A 23,809-nucleotide genomic window follows, 5' to 3' on the forward strand; every position below is an offset into this window, starting at 1 on the left:
GGCGGGCCCGGGGCGCCCCGGGTGGCGGAGGCGGGGGAGGCGCGCCGCCGCTTCCGCCGCCCGCGGGGATCCCCCGGGACTGCCGCCCGGGGCAGTCCCGGTGCGTGCGGGTACAAGAGGCAGCTCCGGGGCCCCACGCCGGCAGTCCCCAGCGATGTCGCGCGGCCTTCAGCTCCTGCTTCTGAGCTGCGGTAGGTCCCGCGGACGCCCGGCGCCCCCCGCCCGCCTCCCCGGGACACCCCCTTTTCTCGCTTGCTCACGCCGCTCTCTCTCCCTCTTGTAGCCTGCAGCCTGGTGCCCGCGGCGCGGGAGGTGAAGGTGGCCTGTTCGGAGGATGTGGACTTGCCCTGCACTGCCCCCTGGGACCCGCAGGTCCGCTACGCGGTTTTCTGGGCCAAGGTAAGCGCGGCGCGGCAGGCGAGTTAGGGTTGGGTGGTTTAATTGCAGACTGGGCAACCACCTTCCTTGGGCTGGCGACCCACTATGGCTCGGGTTCGGGGGCATCTCCCATAGCTGAACTCGGTACACGGTCTTCCCACACGCCTCTCCCATCACCGCTCCAAGCCCAGCCGCATCCAGGTACAGGCCGACTTAGATTTAGTTCCGCCGGGGACCTCAATCTTCTTGCCTCTAAAGGTGGCCCTGAGATGAATGATCCAAATAAGACGTTGTGGAGGGCAGACGTCCCTCCAATTAATTTGGATTAATTCCAGAGGCCACCTGTGGTTATGGACAGCAGGCCAGGGAGAAAGCAGCTAGTGCAGATTTGGCATTGGACGGGAGGAAGGTCTCCCGGATTTCTGATTTCTGGTGTTTTGTGACGGTGGCGCTCATACATTTGGGGAGGCGGGAAGGGGGCAACTTGAGAGGAAGGAGTGCCAGAGAGAAGTGATAGGCTTGTTTCTTAGGTGGTAGTTATCTGTCATCCCCGTTCTGGGGTACCCTTGGTCTCCTCCCTCTGGCCGTCCTGAGAGGTCCAGCAAGGAGGGTGTCTGTGATGGTGCACAGAGGCTTCCCCGCGTGTAAGAACAGTGTCACTGTCTCTACTGTAAGAGAATTGAGTCAGACTGAGGCTTTTTTAAGGTTTCCTCTGAACTGGAACCTTTGCAGATTCTAAGATTGTGGTTCCGGTGGCACTGGAAACCCAAGCAGCCACTGTTTGCTGTCACTGGTTTTTTTTTTTTTTTTTTTTTTTTTTTTTGCTGCCGATGCTCCCTGCCTTTAATGAGGTTACTGCCACAGTGGCACCTCTGGCTGAAGCGCCATGACTGTGATATCCCAGCCTTACTCTGTGGAGCTCACTGATTTGTCATCTTACCTTGCAGGAAATCTCTGTGCGTTTGTAGCTTTCCACAAAATGCTGGGTTTTCTTCTGCCCACCGTAAAAGATGCTGTAAGAACCTGCACAAGTATCTAGCCATTTAACAAGGCAGCATAGGACCGTTAACCTCTTTGTGTGTGTGTGTGTGTGTGTGTGTGTGTGTGTGTGTGTGTCTCCTAACCAGATTGTCAGTTCCCTGGGGACAGTGCTGCGCCACTGCTTTTGTGTATCCTGCACGGCACCCAGTGTTTGCCCTGCTAATTTTGAAGATGCTCAGTGAATTCAGGCAGACCCTTTATGATTATGCACAGTGGAAACGGTGCTGGGGCCTCGGGACGCTGCATTGTGTATGAAAGTAGGTTTGTTATTATTCCTACTTCATTTCCACCTTATTCACTGTGGGATCAGAGAACACAGCAATTCCAAAATTGTTCCCTTGTAAAAACAATAGTATGTAAATAAAAATATTGTAAAACCAATATTATTTGAGTACTCACCATCTGCCAAGCTCTGAGGTAAATATCTATGTACATCAGCTGTTCCAATCCTTCCAGTGGACTTAAGAGATCAATACTGTTACTGTTCCTGCTTTACAGATGAGGAAACTGAGCCTTAGGGAGTGAAATAATCTGCTCACCGTTACACAGCGGACTAATCGCTGGAGGTGGGATTTGAACCAAGCAGTCTGGCTCCACAGCCTAGGTTCTTAGAGGTCTATCTTGTTATTTCTGTTTTCTCCGTTAATTACTTAAAGAAAATGAAAGTGTCTTTGGGCTAGCCAGGCAGGGACTTGGTTATCTAAAAGGAGGGGAAAAACATGAAACCACTATCCCTTTCAGAGAGCAATTAAAAAGGGAAAACAATATTAATATCCCCAGGGGAGTAATTACAAAGTACTCATGAAACAAGTAGATGAAATTTCAGACTGTAAAGTTCAAACAGTTGTCAAGTTAAATCTTGCACGAGGTCATTTGGAATGATGCAGTAAACCAGAGTGATTAACCTTTGACTTTTCCTTGGCTGTCAGCTGATGATGTAACTCTATAATGTATGTGCTTGTTTGTTGAACACAGTTCTTGCAAGCTTTAAAGACCCTGAAGGTCTCTCAAAGCTCTGTTAAGAGAAAAAGACAATAGTCTCTTGGCATTCTCTTTTTTTCTGTTGGTCCGTGGAGTAGGGTCATTGAAAACTCATACCCTAGTTATTTTTTTTAAGGAGGAAACTGTGATTGAGTCATGGTGGATAGGAGAGCTATGCTATGCCAGAAAACTAATCAGATACCTTGAAAGTGATATGCTTTATTTTTCAAGTACTTTTGAACAGATCTCAGCGTATTCTGTAGATGTTTGTTATTTTCCAGCCCAGTAATTATGCTTTTGCATCGATTGTGCTTGCACAACAAAAATGGTTAGCGTGTACTGGGAATAAGGCCAGTGGTGAGATGCTGAAATGCTGCATTTTACAGAAGATTATCTTGTCATTTCCTCCCACGACTTTCTTGTAAAATGTTTCAGTGATGCAGAGAGGAAGCTATGAAGTGAGGAATTTACGCCTGGTGACCACAGCCAGCCTAGCTGGATCATCAGTAGGGTGGTTTGTAAAACCACTTTGCACAGTTGTAGGCTGCTTGCGGATCAAGTAAGCAGAGAGTCCCTTGGAGTGTGGGGTTTCGCCGTCCGCCAGATTGAATCGCATTCTTGCAGGCCTTCTGCATATCACAATTACAGTTATAACGACTCACGATTTAAAAATCCATTTACCACTCAGTTCTCCGGCACCACAGAGCATCCTGCCACTGTCCAGTTGGCACTGATTACTTACGATTAACAAAAGGACCCATGTAAACCATGTGTTTCTTATCATGTGCCTTTAACCAAAAGGCTCGGAGCAGACGGCATCCATTTAGTGTTTGCAACATTAGGGTGAGTTGGGAACAGTGTCCATTTTATTCTCTCTGTTTCAAAGGTACAATGACAGGGGACTGGGCGGGGGGTGTAATATAGACATGCCCAGGGGTCAAAGGTAGAGCCAGGAGTAGGCAGAGATAGCCCAATTCCTGTTAGCCCAACTCTTCTTTCCTGTGGACTGATGTCCTCCCAACTGGGATCCAAGAACGGGGCCTCCTCTCATCCCTTCCCGTATTGTACCTTTGAAGGCAGAGTGAATGATTGGGAAGAAATAGAAACGTTAATGCGGTATATATCCATTCAGTTTAGCTCTTAGGATTGGGAATAGACTGTGGTTGTTGAGGGAGGTATTTTGAGCTATTCTGAGGCAAAGAGACATTGGTCTATCACTCTTCTACCAAAGTAGAAGAACGTGGCTGTGACCTTGGGTTAGATTCTAGCTCAAGAGGGTCATAGCCCAGTCCCATGTCTGCCAGGAGTAAGGACATCCCTTAAAGAGCTACGTCTGTGCTGCATGCGGAGCGGGTTCACACTCTCTTTAATGAGGCTGCACTAGGTCTGGAAGGGGAGGATGACACTGGATGAATGGAGTGTTCAGGCGTGGTTGAAGTTCGCCACTGCTCGTAATGAGTGGTTACTTACGAGGGCGGCGTAGCACCGTCTCGTATTGTGCCGGGAGCCCCAGCACCCTAGGGTGAGGCATAATGAAAGAGGATATATAGTGTCATCTCTGAGTGACACCACGGGGGTGAGGACAGAGGTGCGTCACGAGACAAGTGCCCTTTCTAGATGATTTCCAAAGGAAGGGAGAAGGGGGAAGTGAGACCACGATTTCAGAGAATAGATCAGACTTGAACTTTACAATATTTAGGAGAGATGCAGCTATGGCAGGTCATGGGCTCTCCTGGGGACTAAAGGAGAGCAGATTCTTGGGCTCGCATGAAGCTACTTCTAAAGTTCCAGGACAGTCGCTGCACGGACATTGCCTGTCCTTGATCTGTTATGAGCTGTCCTCCATGTATGTTGCTAATCTCCTATTCAGTGGAGTCCTGTTTTTTTGTCTCTAGCATCTTGTGTGACAATGAGCCCCCAAGCGAGGAAGTGCTAAGGAGGAGCCTTCGGATGGGCTAGGGTTGATGAATGGCCCGGGCAGATGGCATCTGTACAGCCACCAACCCTGATGGACCCACGAAGGAGACAATGCATGCCGCTCCCTGCACTCACCTGATTCTAGAGTGACGTGTGTTTTAAGATAGATTTGAGATGTTTTAGGAGAAAAAGGAAACATTTCTACATTAAATACAGAAGCGCCGAAACATTGAAATGCGAAAACAGTGCCTGTGTGAGCATCAAAGAAAAATCATACCATCCCCATTGGCACCTATACTACTTGACCTGATTGAATAACCTTTAGATCAGACTATGAAAGGCAAAAAGTGAATTTTCAGATGTCTCCCGTATTTACATTTTCCTCAGTTCGTAAATATTTCTATGTCCCAAACGTGTGCCAAGCCCTGCGCCTGGCAATAGCCATCCTAAGACCAGGATGGACCTTGTGCCAGAGGACTGTCAAGGGCGTGCACACGTGAATCCACACGCATTTGGGGGGACTGAGGGGAAACTAATGATCTGGAAGGGAGAATCATACCACAGAGGACTGAGAGGTACTGCCAGCAAGCAGGCTGGGAACAGACTGTGAACACCCCCGACTGCTGAATTATAAGGGCTTGAACTTGGTCCTTTCGGCAGCAAGGAGCCTTTGAAAGTTTTTAAGCAAAGAGGATAACATCGTGAAAACTATGTCAGAGGAAAAGCGTATTTCTTGTGGTGAAAGACAGACTATAATTCATCCCGGAAGATGAATCTCAGAGGGAAGCTTTAGTCTTTCACTGCAGTGAAGCTGCCGTCGGGTTAACTCAGTGAGGCTGCAGCACATTCCTGGGGGTTACCTCCCCTTCTCTCTTGGTCACCAGTCCTGTTGTCCACATGGTTCTAGGGAGGAGTGGGCCAGTCTCTAGAAGAAGTCCCAACCAGAGGAGAATGATGGAGCGCTGAGATTTTTGGACGATGATGAGACACAGCAAAGTTGCTAAAAATCTTTCAGCTTGGAAGAGGGTAGGGAGGAAAAGGGCAGCTGAGAGTTAGAGAGAAAAAACTGCCAACACTTGTTTTCCATAAATAAAAGGGGGAACCCGAGTCACATGAGGACCGAGTATGTTAGTTCTGTACTTGGTTATGTCACTACACAAAGAAGAGGAAGTTAGAAGAAGGTCTCAGTGACATCAGGGAAGGTTTTATGAAGGGCAGGACTAAAAAGAGATACATTACCTAAAAAGAGGATTCCTCCACCTGAAACTGTTTCCATAAGTCCTTCCTGGCTACTCTTGGGATAACCTCAGATTTTCTACCAACAGTGCTAGCTCAAACCAGAGCCGAACTAAAGTACTTCCCTAAGACTCTTTACACCTGAAGCATATTTTTAATTTTTGTTTTTGCACTGGGGTGTACTTGGGTAAAATTTCTGTGTGTGTCATGTAGTTAGGTAGGTATAGAAGTAAGAGCCCAAGGCTTGTGACTATCACTTGCTCTTCTTGTGAAGCACCAGCTAGTCTACTGCACGTTCTTGTCCCAATTGTCCAAGAGAAGATAGATTCCAGAAGAACTGGTAGTTGTCTAGGATTATTGGTCCAGATGGGGAAAACCTATGGGAAAAGATAGATGCTCATTGCCGTAGACAATTCATGTTCACCTAGGACCTGACTCACTGGGTCAGTTCTGGAGAACAAAGGACCTGAGTCCAGTCACACCCTGGTGTCTCTTTCACCGAGCAGTGGGAGGCATGTGAGCCTGAGTGACAAAGCAGGACTGGCCTTGAGGTTGGAGCCACGTGGAGACAGCCCCGCGTGTGCCACATTTATTTCTGGAGTGGGGCAAGGTGCTCCTATCAATTAGGAATCTTTCTGTTGTGAAGGCTTGTAATCCAATCAAAACTAGCTTAAAGAAAAGGGAATATATTGGCTCATGTGGTTGAAATAAATAATTTTTAAAAATCAAAATATAGTTCCTACTTCAGTTATGCCTGATGTCGTGGGTTAAATAGTGTCCCACAAAAAAGTTATGTCTCAGTTCTAACCCCTGGTATTTGTGAGTGCGACCTTATTTGGAAATAGGATCTTTGCAGATGTAACCAAGTTAAAATGAGGCCATACTTGATTAGGGTGGCCCTGAATCCAATGACGGGGGTCCTTATAAGAAAACAGAAACACAGAGACAGATGCACAGGGAGAACAGCACGTGAAGGTGAAGGCAGAGACTGAAGTGATGTGTCTACAGGCCAAGGAATGCCAGTCTCCAGCAACACCAGAAGCCAGGAGCAAGGCATGAAACAGATTCTCCCCTAGAGAGAGCACGGCCCTGCCAGCACCTTGATATCCGACCTTTGGCCTCCAGAACTGTAAGAGAATAAGTTTCTGTTGTCTTAAGCCACTCAGTTTGCAGTAAGGCTAAATTTGGAGGTTCGTGAATATCCTCAGGGTTCGGTGACTTTCTGTCTCTCAACTTTTCCGTCCTTCGTGTTGGTTTTATTATCAGCCTCCACGTGGCAGTGAGATAGTAGCCGGTAACTGGAGACTTGTCTGTCCTCCCGAGATCAAGTGCAAAGCAAAAGACTGTGTCTCTTCCATCTCAACAATGTCAGATTATACTTAAGTGGTTTTGATTGGGTCACGGATCCATCAGAACCATTCCCTCTGGTCACGGAGGTCAGGCCAGAGTCAAGTGTGCCTTTTCTAGAACCAGGTGTAGTGCCCTCCGAAGGACGTGAACTCAGAGCCCGTAAGGCTGCCCCTCCCAGTCCAGCAGGACCCCCAAGAAACTAATGGAAGAAGGACGATTGGCATGAACAGTGAGTGGCCCAACGTTGCCTTCAAAGCCCAGTTCCAAAGGGTATTTTCCACGTTATGATGGTGGCTTAGAAATTCCGAATGTTGTGGTTATTTTGGAGACCTTGTGGGCAGAAAAACTTTCTCCCTAGAGCAGAGATTGGGACTTCTAGAACAGCTTTGCCAGAGGAGACTGGAAGTATCAGCTGGAAGGAATGACTGAATGGGTGGGCGGAGTAGAAAGCTACTGGATACAACAACAATTCCTGTTACCAACATTACCGATTATGAAGCACTATTATGTGTTTTCTCATTTGATGCTTAAAATAACCCCATGAGGGAAGTAAGGTAGTTACAGACGAGCAAATCCAAGTCAGAGGTAAAGCCACCCAGCTACCTGATGCTTGACTCCAGGTCTTCTGATTCCAGAGCTAGTGCCCTTGTGTCTTCCTCATTGTGTCTAAAATTCACTCATTCATTAAATAAATACTTCTTGAATATTTCCTACATGCAGGGAACTGTTTGGAACTTAGTGGTAACATTTTTAGCGCTTTCTGTGTGATTGACACTATGCTACGGTACCCACCTACCCCATCATAGGTATATTCACACCAACTTTGGGAGGTGTAGTTACCCTCCCCCATCTCAGGGGAGCAAACGAAGCCTGAGAGCTCCAGGCCCTTCGCCAAGAGCAGAGCTAGCCATGGTGGGGCTGGGGTTTGTTTCCACGTCTGTCCAACACCAAAGCCTGTGCTCTTAATTACGTTGCCTCTGTCATACTCATAACTCTGTTAACAGCCATAAATCCAGCTCTGTCTGTTAGACCTAGTAAACTTCAAAGTCGAAAATCATTTTTCCAATAAAACTACACTTAGAAAAATACGATGTTAATGCTTATACATTCTACCCCCATTATGACATCAACCTCTGAGCCAAACTATTTTGCATGTTATGAAGAGCTGTTTTTATGATGAAGGGGGATTATATTGGCACTTTGAGTTGGAAACCAAGGTACATGAATGTTAGTGCATGGGAAATGCAATAAAAAAAAGATGTTCGATGTGATTGGAATATATCAGATTAATTTCATACCACCTTTAAATACTAACATCCATTCCTTTAAATATGTTTAATTAAATTGTTAGATTAAATATTTATATGCATACATATATGCACACATTTTTCTCCTCAAAAAAATCTCTTCCCTTTTCTTTTACTTTCTTATCACATTCCTAACAGATCTCACGCATGATAAATTTGGATTTCAAGGCTGTGGAATCAAAATTCTTTGCAATAGGAATGGAGCTGTTGTCTTCTTATATCCAAAGATGGTAATCTAGGAAGTTAGCATATATGTGGATAAAATTATGTAAACTTCTAAAAAAATCCCTTTTCACAGTAGGGATTTGACTAAAATATAGGTTCAATTTCAGCCATATTTAGATATTTATTTGATTTCTTTCTAGTTCAAATTTATCCACCATTAAAAAAAACATTTAAAATTACTACTTGTATTTGCTTGGTTTAGTATTCGGCAAATTAAAGAGAATTTATCTTAATTTAGGGCTTGTGGTTTCCTTAAGGTCAGATCTCCATCTTAGAGAAGGAATATGGTATTTAAATTATTTAGTCAAATTGGAGGCCTTGAGACAAAAGTCCGTAGGCTTTACTGAAAATGAGATGTCTTATATTTTGCCTTTTCTAATTCAACCAGAAAGATAAAATTTGTCAGCATAAGAGTTAATGCATGGAATGTGGACTTTCAAAACATAATTTGGATGCGTGTTTTGAGGAATTAATTTGCCCACAGTGTGCTGTGGTGTAGCCCTCTGCAATATGAGCGTCGCAAAGTGTGCGTCAAATAGTTCCTGTGAGTTACACTCGGCTGTGAATCGATCTGCAGGTTCCTTTTGTTATAAATGACTATTTCCTAAAATGCTTTTGCAGAGAGGCAATGAAACACTTTTAGATTTGGAATGTTGAGAGTCATTCTTGCCAGTGGTTTATTTTGAGCCAGCTCAAATGTTTATAAGAATTCATAAAACCAGGCGAAGTTGAGGATGGCCCATTTGCTGTCATTCCATGTTCCTCCCCCTGACATTCCTTCGGTTCTTGAACAGTGCTGCTTGGGCCACGGCTCACTCCCCCGATACTGCAGGCTGATGGCTGCTTGGCCGCGGTGCTGAAGACAATGAGTTGAACTTTTGCATAAAGTCTCTTGGTACTGCGAGCGCTGCACTCGCACCTTGAGCGTGTGACGTTAACATGGAAACTACAACTATTTTTGCGGCTGTAGGCAGGAGGAAGGGGGAATGGGCTATGTACATACCTGAAGCTTGAAGCTAGAAGGAAGGTTCTGAACTATTTCCATGCGCACTGTGTGAAGTTACAGAAGGTTCCTTTTGTTACAGGTAGTTATCGGGCACAGAGAGCTGTTCATCACTTTGGCCAGAGGTCCCAGGTTAAGCCAGTACTTCTCTCAGTTCTCTGGGTCTTTCAGGAAGGGGCCATTGGAAGATGACCCCGTGAGAGCTGAGATATTTTGCCACGATCCCGCTGATGGCTGTGGTGGTTCAGTAAATCAGAATTCTGCAGGCTGCTTTGGGGTTCTTCGTTTTGACTTTCCCCTACCTCTTACTTTCATTCTTATGATTTCACCCTGCCTTGGCTTTGCCATTGTAAAATAACCTCTCTGGAGGTTTTTTTCAGAGACCCGTGGAAATCTGACCATCACATAAACTACTTTTTGTTGTTACTGCTGATTTTTAAAATGAATTCTCTTCTGCAAATAGGCAGAAGGCCACTGCCAGTCAGTTCTGATCACCGCCACGTACTTGCTTCAGCAGTTCCCAGCAGCCAGCGTGATAAAGGGGCCATCTTTATGTAAATAAAACACAATAGTTTATATTTCCACCAGCTCCAGAGGGGTTCTCAGTGTTTTGTTTTTTTTTTTTTTTTTTTTTTTGATCTTGACTTTCAGATAGGTCTTTTTGAGTTGAGGGAGGGGTCACTGGATAGGAGAGAAGATCGCCCTAAGGAGAAAATCTGAGGTAGAAAATCCCAGAATGATTGTTGCAGACAAGTTTCCATCTTTTGGGATGCAGGAATTTCTACAAAACTCAATTCCAGTGAAATCCATTGGAATGACATCTGAGTTGAACACATTTGGAGGTTAATTTAGAAAAGAAAAGCAGATTGAGACAGCATCATGGGGACTGCAGAGATTAAGCTGAGTTAATTAGTTCAAAGTGGCCTTGGAGGGGGAGGTGGGGGAGGGAGTCTTGGAAGCGGTTGGCCCGGGATGGTCCTGGGCACCTGACCCATCAAACGCTCTGGTCAGAGGGAGCACTTCTGCCAGGCAGCAGAGGAGGGGAGAGGTGCAGTCACGTGATAAGGCTGCAATTTTTGGTTTAATCAGACTGGAAAAGGGGAAAACTGGTCTAACTCAGACGTGTTCTAAAATCAGTTGGACGCCTGAGGTTCCTTGACCACACCTCCTTTTTTTGTTTGCTTGTTTTCTTGCTCTGTTTTTGAACACTAAATGCCCCAGTCTTGATTATTTTGGAAGGAAACTTTCAGCACAAGGACTGTCAGGAAATGGGATTTACGTTCGTAGACCTCGCCTGAGAAAAGCTATTAGTCTCAGCCCAGTGCTAGGAGTGAATGAAGCAGGGTTTCTTGCAGGAGCGATAAATCAGCCACCAGATGTCTCTGCAGGCCACTCCACAGGAATGCCCATAGGAGCCCGAGCCGTGGAAGCTGGAATCTGAGCTTTCCGTGGACCTCAAGGTGCATTCCCCGACTTAATACATGAAGCAGAAACCAAGGAGGGGGTGTGTGTGTATGTGCATGTATGTCTTCTGTCCTGGGCTGCCTCTGCCTCACTGGGTGTTCCCCCCATTCCTTGGTTATTTATTTCCCTGTGCTGATTGCCTTTTGAAAAGTGGGAGAGGAGTTGTAGGGTGCTCCCAGTACAGGAGATTAAACAGCGGCAGGTGCAGGCAAAGACAGCAGCAGTGTCTGACTGCGGTGTCTTTTCCTAAGGGGTCCCTTTGGTGCGGCCACTACGCTGGGGACAGGGAAGGAATGCCACTGAATCCCAGGCTCCCTGCTGTTCCCCAGCCACCCAGCAAAGGGCTCGGGGCTGCTCTTGCACACTGAAAACGGTGATTGGCTTTACTGTTTATGTAAATGAGTTTTAGAAGCTTTAAAACATTTCAGTGGAGGATCAACGAGCAAGTTAACTAGACAAATTAAAAATATATCTGGGGAAGAAGGGAATTGATGGTGAACGTGATGTGTGCTTAATCGTGGAAGTAGGAGATGATGGAAAGACCCCACCAGTTTAATTGCAAAGACTGTTCAGGGAAAGAAAACCAGCCAGTTAGTTTGGCTACATTTGCCATCTACCCCAGCTGGGCTGGTCCATCCTGGGTACAATGATTTAAGCCGTAATTGCCCTTCCATGTATATCTTGGTATTACTACCAAGTGACCTGACACATAAAATCTCCACGTGGCGCTGCTGTCAGCTGTCTTCCTGCCTTAGCGGAGGCGTGAGCGTGGTACATCCTGCAGCGTCACAGATGACCCCACAGGTACGCAGTCTCTGAAGAACAGGGTGGCTTCATGAGAGGCGTTGCTCATCTGCATCTCTGTGTTTTCTGTCGAGTTGTTTGGCAATGACCTTAACAGATTTAGAAACGTTTCCAAATGAAAGGCCGGGCTACAAAAATAAGAATCAGTCAGTGGGTGAGTTGGTATCTGACGAAAACAAGAGAACCTTGAATAGAGAACAACCAGCAAGAGAGTGTGATTCATACGCGTCATTACACAGTCGTCAGTGACACACGGTTATCGTCCATAGGGACACTCTCTCCTTCACGTAGGGATACGGAGAATCGTAAAATGCAGTCCTGATCTTATTCTAAAAAAGGTGGAGCCTTCAAGAATTCTCCTAGATTCTCTCCTCCTCCCCCAGGCATCACACACACACACAGTATCTTGTTTTAAAACAATTAGCTGAGGATGGAGTTTATGAAAACAAGAGGTGTAACCTTGACGTGGAGGCCCAGTGCTTATAGGTTCTGGCAGTAGAGCATGACGTGGTTTGATTCTTGTTTTTTAAATTTATTTTATCGAAGTATAGTTGATTTACGATGTTGTGTTAATTTCTACTGTACAGCAAAAGTGATTCAGTTATACATATATATATATTCTTTTTCATATTTTTTCCATTATGGTTTATCACAGGATATTAAATATAGTTCCTTGCTCTATATAGTAGGACCTTGTTGTTTATCCATCCTATATATACTAGTTTGCATCTGCTCATCACGAACTCCCAATCCATCCCTCACCCACCCCACCTCCCCCTTGGGAACCACAAGTCTGTCCTCTATGTCTCTGAGTCTGTATATGATTCTTTCTTAACAGCTCACAAATGGCAGTGCAGAGAGGATGGAGGTGCCCCAGGAAGACCTGCAGTACTATCAGCAGAGGGCCTCTTCAGAGGCCCCCAGGGAAAGGCTGTATTCCCTGAGGATCCAAAACACTACCAGCTGCAACTCGGGGACCTACAGGTGCACTCTGGTGGATCCAGAAGGGCAGAGAAACCTCAGTGGCACCATGATCTTGAAAGTGACAGGTGAGGTGATCTGCGGCATCTGTTTTCTCCTTACAGTATGCAGGGCACTTTCTGTATGTAGGTCCTAAACTTGATCCCCTCAATCCAAGTTTACCCTGTAATTCAGAAGCTTTGGATAATATCTGTGCTGAAAGCTAAATCCTACTGCAAGGATGTCATAACTTTCTCTACTTTCTTTTTAATAAGGACAGACCTACCCCAGCCTGACTGGGGTGGATGCCAAAGGTAGTCAGGCGACTAAGTCAAACAACTCTTACTCATGTAAGAGTCCTTCGGAGCCAATAGGAAGTTTCCAAGTCTAATTTTTGGAAGACAGAGAAACTGGGTAGTCTCCCGAATAGATCAGATAACTGTGTAATATTCTACTCATTGGGGGCTTTCTAACCTGGCCTAAGGGAGCTGCTTCATGTTTCCACCTTTTTCACATGAGAACAGCATTCCTCTCCCACTTTACAGCAATTGAATGTCCCAATATCTCAACTCAAGCCAAAGAAAAAGGGTACAGCAAGAAAATAGCCTTCCCGTGACAGAAGGCACATTTTTGCTCTATGCAGTAAGACCAGGAATCAAGTATAAAGACAAGGATTATCTCCTTGGACTTTTTTCCATAACTTTTCTTTATGTAGCTTAAAATACGCCTTGCGTTTGACTTTGGCCCAACTCTTGTTAGTGGCTGAGGCTTGAAATGACGAACATGTTGTTACAGAGGCCCTGACTTTGTACAATGGCTACTTTCTCCTGCCACGGAGAAGCGGAAAGGAATCTGACTCGAGATAATGTTCCCACACTCACAAGAACGCAATCACTGCTTAGGGGTCAGCGTTTGGATTTGGTTCACTGTCTTATACACACACAAACACACACACACATACAAACACACACACACCCCCTATACCCTTCTCAACCTCTAGCCCTTTACGCTGCTTCGTTTGTCTTCATGGCATCTGCCGTACCTGCCGTGGTACGCTCCCTCAGTGAGTATTGTTCGCATGAATGAGAAATGGGAGCAGCCTGGCAGGAAGGGCAGAGAGGGCAGGCGTGTCCTGCGGGGAGCAGAGAGGAAAGGAATAGGGAAAAGCTGGCTTGCTTTTCCGTCCTCTGCGAAGGCAGTGCTGCCTACAAGTTGAGTGGTCAGACTAGAGCCACTTGGATTTGGTTCAAATATTAGCTCAGCTGCTCATTAGCATCTTACCTTGGGGAAACCTCTGAGCCTTGGTTTTCTCATCTTTAAAATGGGGATAATATAATATTGATATTATCTACAAAACAGGCTTGTGGTGAAGGTTGAATGAGATGTTGCGCTGAAATGCTCAGTCTGGTGCCTGAGGTGGGCGTACTGAACGCTCGTTAAATGTTAGAACCATCAGTGGCTCTCAGCCCTTCTCTTCTGGGGTCCCAGGCCTCTGTGAGAATCCATCCCCAGACCATTGCATAAAATCCTGAATCCAGTTTCAGGGGTCGACAGCTGTCTGGAGGCCCATCGTGGCCCTGAGGGCGGAAGCCCCTCCTGTCACCCTCACTCCATCTTCTCCTGCCCCAGTCCTCAAGCCAGCTCCCTGAGCAAGCTTGCTGCACATTGGATGTCGTGCTTGAGTGGGGAGAAGCTGTCCCGGCCTTGTCCCCTTCTGGGCTGAAGGCCTCCCTCCTCCTGCACTTGCCCCCTTCCCGGGGCTGAGGCCACAGCCTCTAGCAGCCCCCAGGGAGCTGGTCTGTAGCCCCCGTTGGCTGTCAGCTTTGGTGGAGGGGCTTTAACAGGTCTACAAAGGCACATCGACATGTTCCGTAATAGCAGGGCAGCTCTGCCACCTGCCTTAATCCCTCAGTCTCTCTGAGCCTTGGCTCCTTCCTCTGTAAACTGGGGTACTCCGACCTGCCCCTGAAGGTTCAGTGAGATGCTGGATGTCAGCCACTTTGCATGGAGCCAGGCACAGGGTGAGTGTGAGCGCCGGCTGTGGCCACCACCGTCATTACCGATGTCCTTCCCATGGTACAGACGTGAGGGTAAGAAGGGGAGACCAGTAGGACTTTAGTAAGCCAGAACAAAACATTCTTAGCTTTTGCGTCCTGGTAGAAGAGCCCTGTTCAACGGCTTCATATTTTACGTGTTTCTTTTTAAAGGATGCTCTAAGGGACGCAAAGAAGAGACTTTTAAGAAATACAGAGCTGAGGTTGTCCTGCTGTTGGCTCTGGTCATTTTCTACGTGACACTCATCATTTTCACTTGCGTAAGTATCTTTCTTAAACATCTCTCATTATTAAAAGATCACCTGGGTTACCAATCGAATGCGTTTTGTAGACAGTGTGAGTCATTTCATAATGGCAAGAGACCTATTCGCAGAACCCTGGCCTTACAGAGGCCCCCAGACTGTGAGAATCTCTCTGGGAAGCTCCCAGCTTGTTTTCCATCTGGCGGCTCCACACAGATGCTTGTGAAGAGAAAATGAAGTAAGATAGCGGTGGAAGTTTGTGAAATGCCAAAGGATCCTCCTAAGGGACCAGCGGGCCTTGTAGATACGGTGGGAGAGAGTTGGACCCTGCCCATCCACCATCCGGGCGACTGCTGTTCTTTCTGTAGGCAGGTGAGCAAGCCCGGCCACCCTGGTGTTGGATCCATCTCCTTGGTTGGCCCTTGAGCTCTTTTCTCTTAGAGATTCCCTCTTATAGTTTGGTACTTCCACCACTTTTTTTTTTTTTTTTTTTTTTGGTACTTCTGGTTGCTATTTTAGATATCACTTTTTAAGAATGAATCCTGAGAAGCCAGAGGTACACAGGGTGTGGCCTGGGGTAGAGGACTGCTGGCCAGTACTTGGGCATCCTTGACATGCCCTTGACCTACTGGTTGCAGACTCCAGCTTAGACTCCTCCCTGCCCCCCAAGCCTGTTTGTGCGTGGCTGGTCACCTGGGTTGACAGTGGTCGTAGGGGAGCAGGGCCAGCTCTGGGCCTGACCCACTAGGAAGTGATCTGTCCCATATGTCTCAGCATATCAGGAAGTGCTGGCCATTTGGGGACCAGGACATCAGTCACCCAGGAGCTATTCCAGCGCTGGTTCTAGTCACTCATTGGCCCCATCTGTTCACTTGCTTGACGCTGGCCGAACACTCATCTCTCTGGTTGCTATTTTAAACGTCAGTCCATCAGAAGACTCCACTGAGCACCTACTGTGTATAAGGCATTATGCTAGGCACTGGGGGGCATGTAAAAACGCATAAGAACTATGTCCTTCCCCCAGGGAACTTACAGCTTGGTCTTTAGAGTTATTTGCATATAAGAAGATAATTAGCGTTACCTGGCAGTAAATTTTTAAAATGAGTGACTCTAGTTTTTTGTTGGCAAGTGCCTGTTTCTTTGGGCACTGATTTTCCATGCAGGAAATCCTAGTGTTAGGGTCTGGAAATGGCCCCAGTCTGTAACTCCTGGTTGAGGTTTGGAGATACCGGTGAAATAGCACAAGCCCACTGTAGAGTGCGCGACGTAGCCCGCATCACGAGGGCTCCCACATGAGCTGTCCAGTCAGCTCCTAATGAATGGGGTTTAAATCCAGGTGACAGCTGAAGCATTTTTCCAATTATTCACTTCTCAACGTATCTCTTTGATTTTATTTTTCAGAAGTTTGCACGACAGCAGAGTATTTTTCCAGACTTTCTTAAACCTGCCGTGGAACATGCTTTTCTCCCAGTTACCTCCCCAGATAAGCATTTGGAGCCAGTGACTCTTCACAAGACAGAACTGGTGTGAGCAGGGTTTCTGCAGACTGTTTTTCCAAGGTTGAAGGCTCCGTGGTGTGCATCCACATCACACCGAACAGGAGAAGCCTGGGCCCCACACTGAACACACCATCCTTCCTGTGAAGCCCTTCGCTTGACTGAAACATCCAAAAGTGGATCCCACCCCACTTTTTGTGAGCGGGGCCTTGAAAATTGTGACATGACCGCAAAGCACGGGGCCGCCTACAGGGTGCTTTTCAGTGCTGCTTCTTTATGACCTTCTTAGCGTTTTATTCAGCTATCTGGTCAACCTCTTGGACAGGTTTGTTTTTTTTTTTCAGTCTTAGAAAAGCTATGGTGAGATGCAGTTGGAAAAGGACCTTGAGATATATGAATGCCTGGAGTTGGCCCTGTATAGACCCTTGAGGGCAGCTGTCCTCTTCCACATCTGGAAAACATCTCTGAATTTGCTGTGTTTTCTTGTCTAAGCCCAGATGTTTTATGTCTGGGAGAAAGTGACAGGGTAAGCTGAGAGACAGAGGGAAATATTTAGCAAATAGTTTCCCGGCATGAAGGCCCTGCTATTACCAAGGAGTATGATGTGTACGCAGAAATAACAGGTCGATGAACTGTCCCCAACAGGGCCTTTTTATATGGGAAAGGCATCCATAAAGAAGCAATAGAGAAGAATGTCACAATTATTTTTATATCTGTGTATACTTGTCAAAGAAGGATTTGTGCTGCTTCTCCTTTTGAAATCTGTATCTTCAGTTAGATATCGTTGTTAACTGACAAGCAACCTGTATATGGAGGGTGAGAAGAAGTGGGAAACTGTGACAATAGGAGGGAGAGCTATTTAGGGACCTGATGAAAATGCTGGACCAATTGTGCAAACTGGATGCTGGCCCCAGTTGTCCCACTACTTAGCTGTCTGATCTTGGACAAGATCCTTATGGTTTCTACTTTCTCAGTTGTAAACCAGAAGGTTGATGTATGAGTTGATTGAAAAAAATGTATGTGAAAATTCTTTGAAAGAGTATAAAGCACTATCAAAATTCCAAACTCCTTTAGGTCGTTATCCTTATTACTGCAGTGGTGTTCTGGGCATGAGAAAATGCTTTTCATTTTTTATGTTTTCCATCGTTCCAAACAAAGAAGGCTACAAAGGACACTTTCCCATAGTCTTCTGTATGAATTCCTTTGGGGAAGTGAGGCCAGTTCAGTGGTCTGTTCTTGAAGCACCGGCCAAAAGTACTCCAAGATGCGGACACTCAGGGGCCACCAGGCCACGGGGAGAAGGGAGTTCTCAGATGTCCCATTGACATTCTGGCAATTGTCGGGTTTCTCTTATCAGACTTGGCCCTTTCCCTACTTATTTTCCGAAGAGAATATTGCCCATGCTAATATTAGGGAGTAAAAGGGATGCCAAGTTTGGTGTTTTTGCCTCTTTGTCAGAGCTTTCATGGTATTAAATGTATGCATGTGAAGAGGGAGTGTTTTCCTCTTTTATATTTAAAACTACTCGTAAGACTTTGAGATGAGTGCTGGTATGTCTGTGAACTAGTTTGAGAACCAGACCCAAGATGAAATTCGAGAATTGAAAGCATGGCTGAGTCCTTCCTCTGAGTGTGTGTGGGGGGGCATTTATGGCAGGTAGACGTCTGTGAAACGGCGTCCCCTTCTTCCCAAAGATGCTCCCAAATCCATCCTCGAGTTGCCTTGCCACCAGGCAGTACCTGATCAGCTTGACCACATGCGTGACCCTAGGTGGGAGGGATGGAAAGGAGGACGGTTTCTACTTCAGAAGGATGTGTAGAGTCAGGGGCTCTGTACCTGGGATTCACGGGGTGTCACTCAAAATTCTCAAATAGTTCCATTACCTCCCCTCCCCCAATGGTAAGAACAATCTAGTGCAAGTGGTTGGTGGTTGTAATAGTTATAAAAGCATTATAGGTGAATCCACTTTGGAAAATGACTCTTTGTGAAGATGAATGCCCGTAATATGTCTGTAAAAGCTATAGATTCCCTTTCAGTGGAATCAACTCCATCCTCAAATGCTTCACCAAAAATGCTGGCGAGACCATTGGCACGGTAACGAAGAACTCAAGACTTTTTAGCTGGTTTGACGCCCAGCTTCACCACTTAGAAGTTTTACCACCTTGGACAGGGGATTCACCTCTCTAAGCCGCAGCTGGCAGTACTTCAGAATAAGAATAAAAATAGTATCTGCTTCTTAGGCTTGTGTGAGGATTAAATGAGATAATATGTCTAAGAGCCTAGCCCAGTATCTGGCAAATAGTAACATTAGAACAAGATTAACCTGAGAACAAAAAAAGAGAAAAAGGCAGCAGAGAAAGTGGCAAGGACAGTGAATATTTGACAAAGTGCTTTTGTTAAAAACAGAATTGACTTGGTGGGAGAGTCATGTTGCTTTCAGAGGATTAATACAAGATGAAACCAAGTGCTTCATGGTCATTAGAATTATAGTACCTGAGAGGCCAGGGAGGGGGGTGCCCTTCATCAGTTTGGATTGATTTAAACTGAAAAAAATGATGGAAATTTGAAATCAGGTAGACTCAACATTCATACTTAGTCTTTGGTATAAGAAAAGGTGTGTGTGTGTGCATGTGCGTGTGTGTGTGTGTGTGTGTGTGTGTGTGTAAGAGAAACAGGTGAGAGAGAGAGAGAAGGGTCAGGGTGGGAAGGGCAGAATTCATCAAGGACAGTGAGCTGCTTTTCCACTGCTGTCATTGAAGCCTTTCAAGGTATTTCAGAGGAGGTAGATGATTATGGACCATATTTATTCTTTGTCTCTGTTGGCAGGGAGAGCTTTGTTTTCAGAGCTCTGCTTTGTCTATGGAATTAGATCTACGGTTATAATAATTTCACCTTGGGATGTCCCAAGACACAAACAGGGACATGAATATTAGCTCCACGTTCTCCCAAAAGAAGGCCTGTGGGTTTTGTTTTCATAGTAATTCTTAGCAGATTTCATCATAGAAAATACTGAGCCTCACAGAACCCAACAGAGCCTGATAGTTTGCTGGGGTTGCAGGAGAAGAGATCGCACAGCAGCCTCTGGACACAGAGAGTCCTTGAGACTCATGTTCAACCCCACAGCACAGTAGGATTGGGAGTCTCAGAAAAATTCAGTCTGGTTCCCAGACTCTTTCCTCACTGGCAGCTTTATTTGGCTGCATTACCTGGTAAATCGTTTAATTCTCCATCTTTCCTATGTGAAATACCCAAAGGCCTAAAAATCTTAGGAGCTATTTGATTAATTCAACAACGAGTGTCTCTCATCGTTTTTCAGCTGATTGCCTGAGATCCAGATTTGATCTAACTGGTTGGGAAGATACAATTAATCAGTTCTTTGATCACAGACTATTATTGCTATTTGTTATCTCTTCAAGACCAGATGGGTTTCTTTTCTAATTTTCAACTTTAAATTGCATAAGAAATTAAAATTCTACCACCTGCCTTTTTGTAATCTGTGTGTGGGGGTTGAATGGATGAAATTAAGCCTAAGGTTATTTGCTGAGCATTCACTCTGGCACTCTGTGTAATACTCAAAAAAAGCAAGGTACGGTCCTTCCTTTCAAGGAGCTTATAATCTAGTGGAAGGAGAAATGAGCTCAGAGCCATATGCACAGCTACTTGTTTTACTTAGCATTAGGGAATTATTCAAAGATAGTGGGAACACAGAAAAAGGACTAGTGTTCCCATTCATCTAGGAGCACCTTAGAAGGATTTATAGAACTAATTCCATTTGAACTTGGACTTGAGAGATAAGCAGGATTTTGAGTGGTAGTAATGGTCAGGGGTGGTGGGAACGGCAGAGGCACGATCTCTAAGGTAAAACGGTAGAGAGCGCACTTGAACAGAGGATTGTATGAGAGTTTCTGTAGGCGTAGGGCACCCACAGCCCCGACCAAGCAGGAAGGAGGCGATGATGGAAGATGGACAAGTTACTGTAGAGAATTTGCACAGCGGGGCAGTATGGAAGGATTCTGAGTTGCGGAGCCATAGAATTAGATCCATTTCTAGGACAATAACCAGGAAAATAAAGTGAAGGATGAAATGAAAGAGCTGGAGGAGACAGGAAGCAGGAAGGCCACCCAAGAGGCTGATGGAAGCCCAAAGAAGCAGAGCATCAATGGAAGAGAAAAGGAGGGATGGAAACAAGCTGGTTTCTACATGTTGTCTTCTCAATTTTCAGTCTTGGGTTTTCTTATGATCCTAGCTGATATCTCTCTCCCCTTATCTCCATATCTATCTATCTATCTATCTATGTATCATCTATCTATGTATCTGATTTTGTTTTTACTTAGTTCTCCTTTCCTTTCTTTAAATAATGGAATGGAAAGAAAGAAACAACCCCTTCCATCTTGACCCCTACATAACTTACAGAACATAATCATCTTAGACCACAGAAAAGGTTCCCATGTGTCACAGCTGTCACAATAGCTAAGAGGGCTCTGAATAATTATAAGAGGACAGTCATAGACGTTACATGATTAAACCTGGTTTTATGCATCCTTACTCCCAGTCCTGCCTCAACTTCCCTGTCCCAGCAGAATATTCCTTGTTTTCCCTGTAGATAACTTGATATCACATTTGATCAGCGATTGGCTGACTGAGGAAACATCTGTGCTCTTTTGGTTTCGTTTTCCTGTGTTTACAGTGATATAGCAAACGTTTGCATCTTTTTTGTTCATTTTTGTTTTGTTTTGTTTTCAATATATTAAAAAGCAACATAGTACAAATGTTGTAGTTAATATTGAAAAGGATCCAAATTTTTCAAGGAATGAATTTTTATAAACAAGTTCTACAATGAAAGGGAAACGGCATATTGATACATAAAAGTTTTGTTAAACAAGATTTTAAATTTTTTTTTTTTAGAAGATGTTGGGGGTAGGAGTTTATTAATTAATTAATTTATTTTTGCTGTGTTGGGTCTTCGTTTCTGTGCGAGGGCTTTCTCTAGTTGTGGCAAGCGGGGGCCACTCTTCATCGCGGTGCGCGGGCCTCTCGCTCTCGCGGCCTCTCTTGTTGCGGAGCACAGGCTCTAGACGCGCAGGCTCAGTAGTTGTGGCTCACGGGCCTAGTTGCTCCGCGGCATGTGGGATCTTTCCGGACCAGGGCTCGAACCTGTGTCCCCTGCACTGGCAGGTGGATTCTTAACCACTGTGCCACCAGGGAAGCCCCAAGACTTTAAAATGTTTAAATCAAAGTGTTTTAGACTAAATTCTTTCAAATGTTCAAACAAAAACAAAAAAAAAACCTGTACAATCTCCATAATAAAATGTGTCCTTGGACTTTGAAAATGTTAAAATTTTAGAAATCTGAGGATGGAGGCAGCACCTAAAGGTTTCGTGAACCTTTTTTCCCAAAAAAAGAATACTTTCAGTAAAATATTTTACTATTTTTATCTCACTATGCATTTACATTTTTGTTCTTCCAGAAAAAGATTTACATTAACACTGTATTTTTACTGTAAAAAAAATACATTTAGAGATATTTAACTTCCTGAGTGACTTCAGTCATACATCGAACATGATTTAATGAGCGAATTCTAAAATTTTATAATGAAATAGCGTGTGCAGATGTATACTTGTATGCTTACTTACCGTAAAACTCAAGATCATGTCATAGAACTTACACTTAAGTTCTCTAAGAAGTTAAATAATATGATTAATCCCCAAACTTGACCAAAAGGTTTTCTCAAACGTTAGTAAATTGAATTACTGAATTTACATTTTCTCATTTATTAACAAAATACTGAGTTATTTCAGACTATCAACTTGAATGTTTTCCATTATATACACCAAAAATCTGGTTCCCTAACAAGAAATTTCTTGCAATACAAAAAGATAACAGATAATTAAAATATTTGCTTCATAATACAAGTAATCCGTAAAATACATCCCTTCCTCAATTGTCTAAAATGATTAGGAATTGTGGCACTTTCTTTAGCATAAAACCCTTTCCTCTTCTTAAAACTCTGAGGTGAAATGTTATTTATGTAATAAAACTAGAACCACAATTTTTCTCATTTCTGTATTGGACTGCAATTAGGTTTTAAAAATTTTATAAAGAAATGTGGCAACTTGTAAAGCTGTTCTATAGAGTTTTTTTAAGAAAACATTCCCAGAAACAACTTAACAAAAGGGCCTAGAATGACCCTATGAAAACATCCTTTTAACACTTCTTAGTGTCGAGATGAGTGCCAATTTCCATCGCTACCACTGTCTCTTCTGTTATCATAGTCATTGCTCCAGCCATGAAGTGATTTCTCTCTTCATAGAAGAAATCATCTCTGCTTCCTCTGTAATGATGGTCGGACCCATGGTCAGTGTAATACTGTTCACGGCTATGTCTATCCACTACGTAAGGACGAGAATTCTGTCCGACTTTTCGCTGTGATAATGGTGTATCTTGGCCCCACTGGGAGGTTGAAGATTGGTTAAAAGTATGATTATGTGACTGAGCTGATGGGGAAAATCCTGATTGATCCAGATGTGGAGAACCAAATTTCCCTCCATAGGACATCTGTCTCAAAGCACTGTTCATCACTGCTTGTCTCTGAAAATTTTCTGAAGAAGAAAAAGATCTTTGAATTATCGGTGTTGATGGAGTCATGTTATCCACTGTCCTTTCGTACCTGCTAGGAGACGTGGAAGTAGGGCTTGAACTTCCAACATGCTGCTGGGAATATGACAAACTGACCTCCTGTGAGGCATGGCTGCTTCCTGATCTAAACTGAAGTTTGATGGGCCTTCCAAAAAGTTTGATTCCGTTAAGCAGATTCATGGCATAAGGAACAGATAACTTCACGTTTGAAATTCACAAACGCAAACTGCTTTGGTTTACCATCCTTATCTTTTGGAATTTTCACTTTTATTACTGGCCCAGGCTGTTGGGTGCCGGGATGGACCGTCCCGCTTGTCCCAGGAAAGCGGGGATGGCCATTGGGCCGGGCCCTACCCAGGCCGGAAAACGAAAGGGAAAGCACGTTTGCATCTTTCATTGGTCCTGTACTTTTGTCCAACTGATTACATGTTAACTAATTGCTCCTTAGTGATTTTTAAAAATAAAATCTTCCAGCAGTTGACTAACAGACCCTGCTAACCAAGCGTTAAGATAATCCAAAAGATACCTTGAAGGGATCCTAATGGATTGTGTGTGGGTATCACGGGATGAGTATGAATACGTTTTAGAGAAAAGGAAAATGGTGCCTTATGACATTGTTTGTTGCCCCAGAGCTTGATGAATTACACTCGAGCCCCATTCTGTCCTTCAGAGACAAGGCATTTCACTTGCAGACATATCTTTTTTTTCGATTCCA

At 44.7% G+C, this 23,809-nt stretch overlaps 1 protein-coding gene and 1 pseudogene across 2 annotated transcripts; one reads left to right on the forward strand and one right to left on the reverse strand.

Annotated features, from left to right (window-relative positions):
• The first annotated feature begins 9 nt into the window (after nt 1-9).
• Nucleotides 10-17,523, forward strand: CD83 (CD83 molecule). 2 transcript variants are annotated; one of them, XM_067752037.1, is made up of 5 exons: nt 10-191; nt 284-399; nt 12,545-12,755; nt 14,874-14,980; nt 16,364-17,523. In XM_067752037.1, the coding sequence occupies exons 1-5, from the start codon at nt 155-157 to the stop codon at nt 16,490-16,492; spliced, it is 600 nt and encodes a 199-aa protein (XP_067608138.1). In that variant the 5' UTR covers nt 10-154; the 3' UTR covers nt 16,493-17,523. The 2 variants fall into 2 exon arrangements, with proteins under 2 accessions (XP_067608138.1, XP_067608139.1); XM_067752038.1 differs by having other exon boundaries at nt 16,367-17,523.
• A 5,149-nt stretch (nt 17,524-22,672) lies between these two features.
• LOC137232964 (RNA-binding protein 7 pseudogene) lies at nt 22,673-23,368 on the reverse strand (annotated as a pseudogene).
• Between the last annotated feature and the right edge of the window lie 441 nt (nt 23,369-23,809).

Source organism: Pseudorca crassidens, chromosome 10 (genome assembly GCF_039906515.1).
Source record: "Pseudorca crassidens isolate mPseCra1 chromosome 10, mPseCra1.hap1, whole genome shotgun sequence".
NCBI lineage: Eukaryota > Metazoa > Chordata > Mammalia > Artiodactyla > Delphinidae > Pseudorca > Pseudorca crassidens.

Coding starts and splice junctions, on each gene's coding strand:
- CD83 (XM_067752037.1), top strand. CDS start 155: ATGTCGCGCGGCCTTCAGCTCCTGCTTCTGAGCTGCG. Junction 192..283: donor GCTCCTGCTTCTGAGCTGCG/GTAGGTCCCGCG, acceptor TCCCTCTTGTAG/CCTGCAGCCTGGTGCCCGCG. Junction 12,756..14,873: donor CATGATCTTGAAAGTGACAG/GTGAGGTGATCT, acceptor TTCTTTTTAAAG/GATGCTCTAAGGGACGCAAA.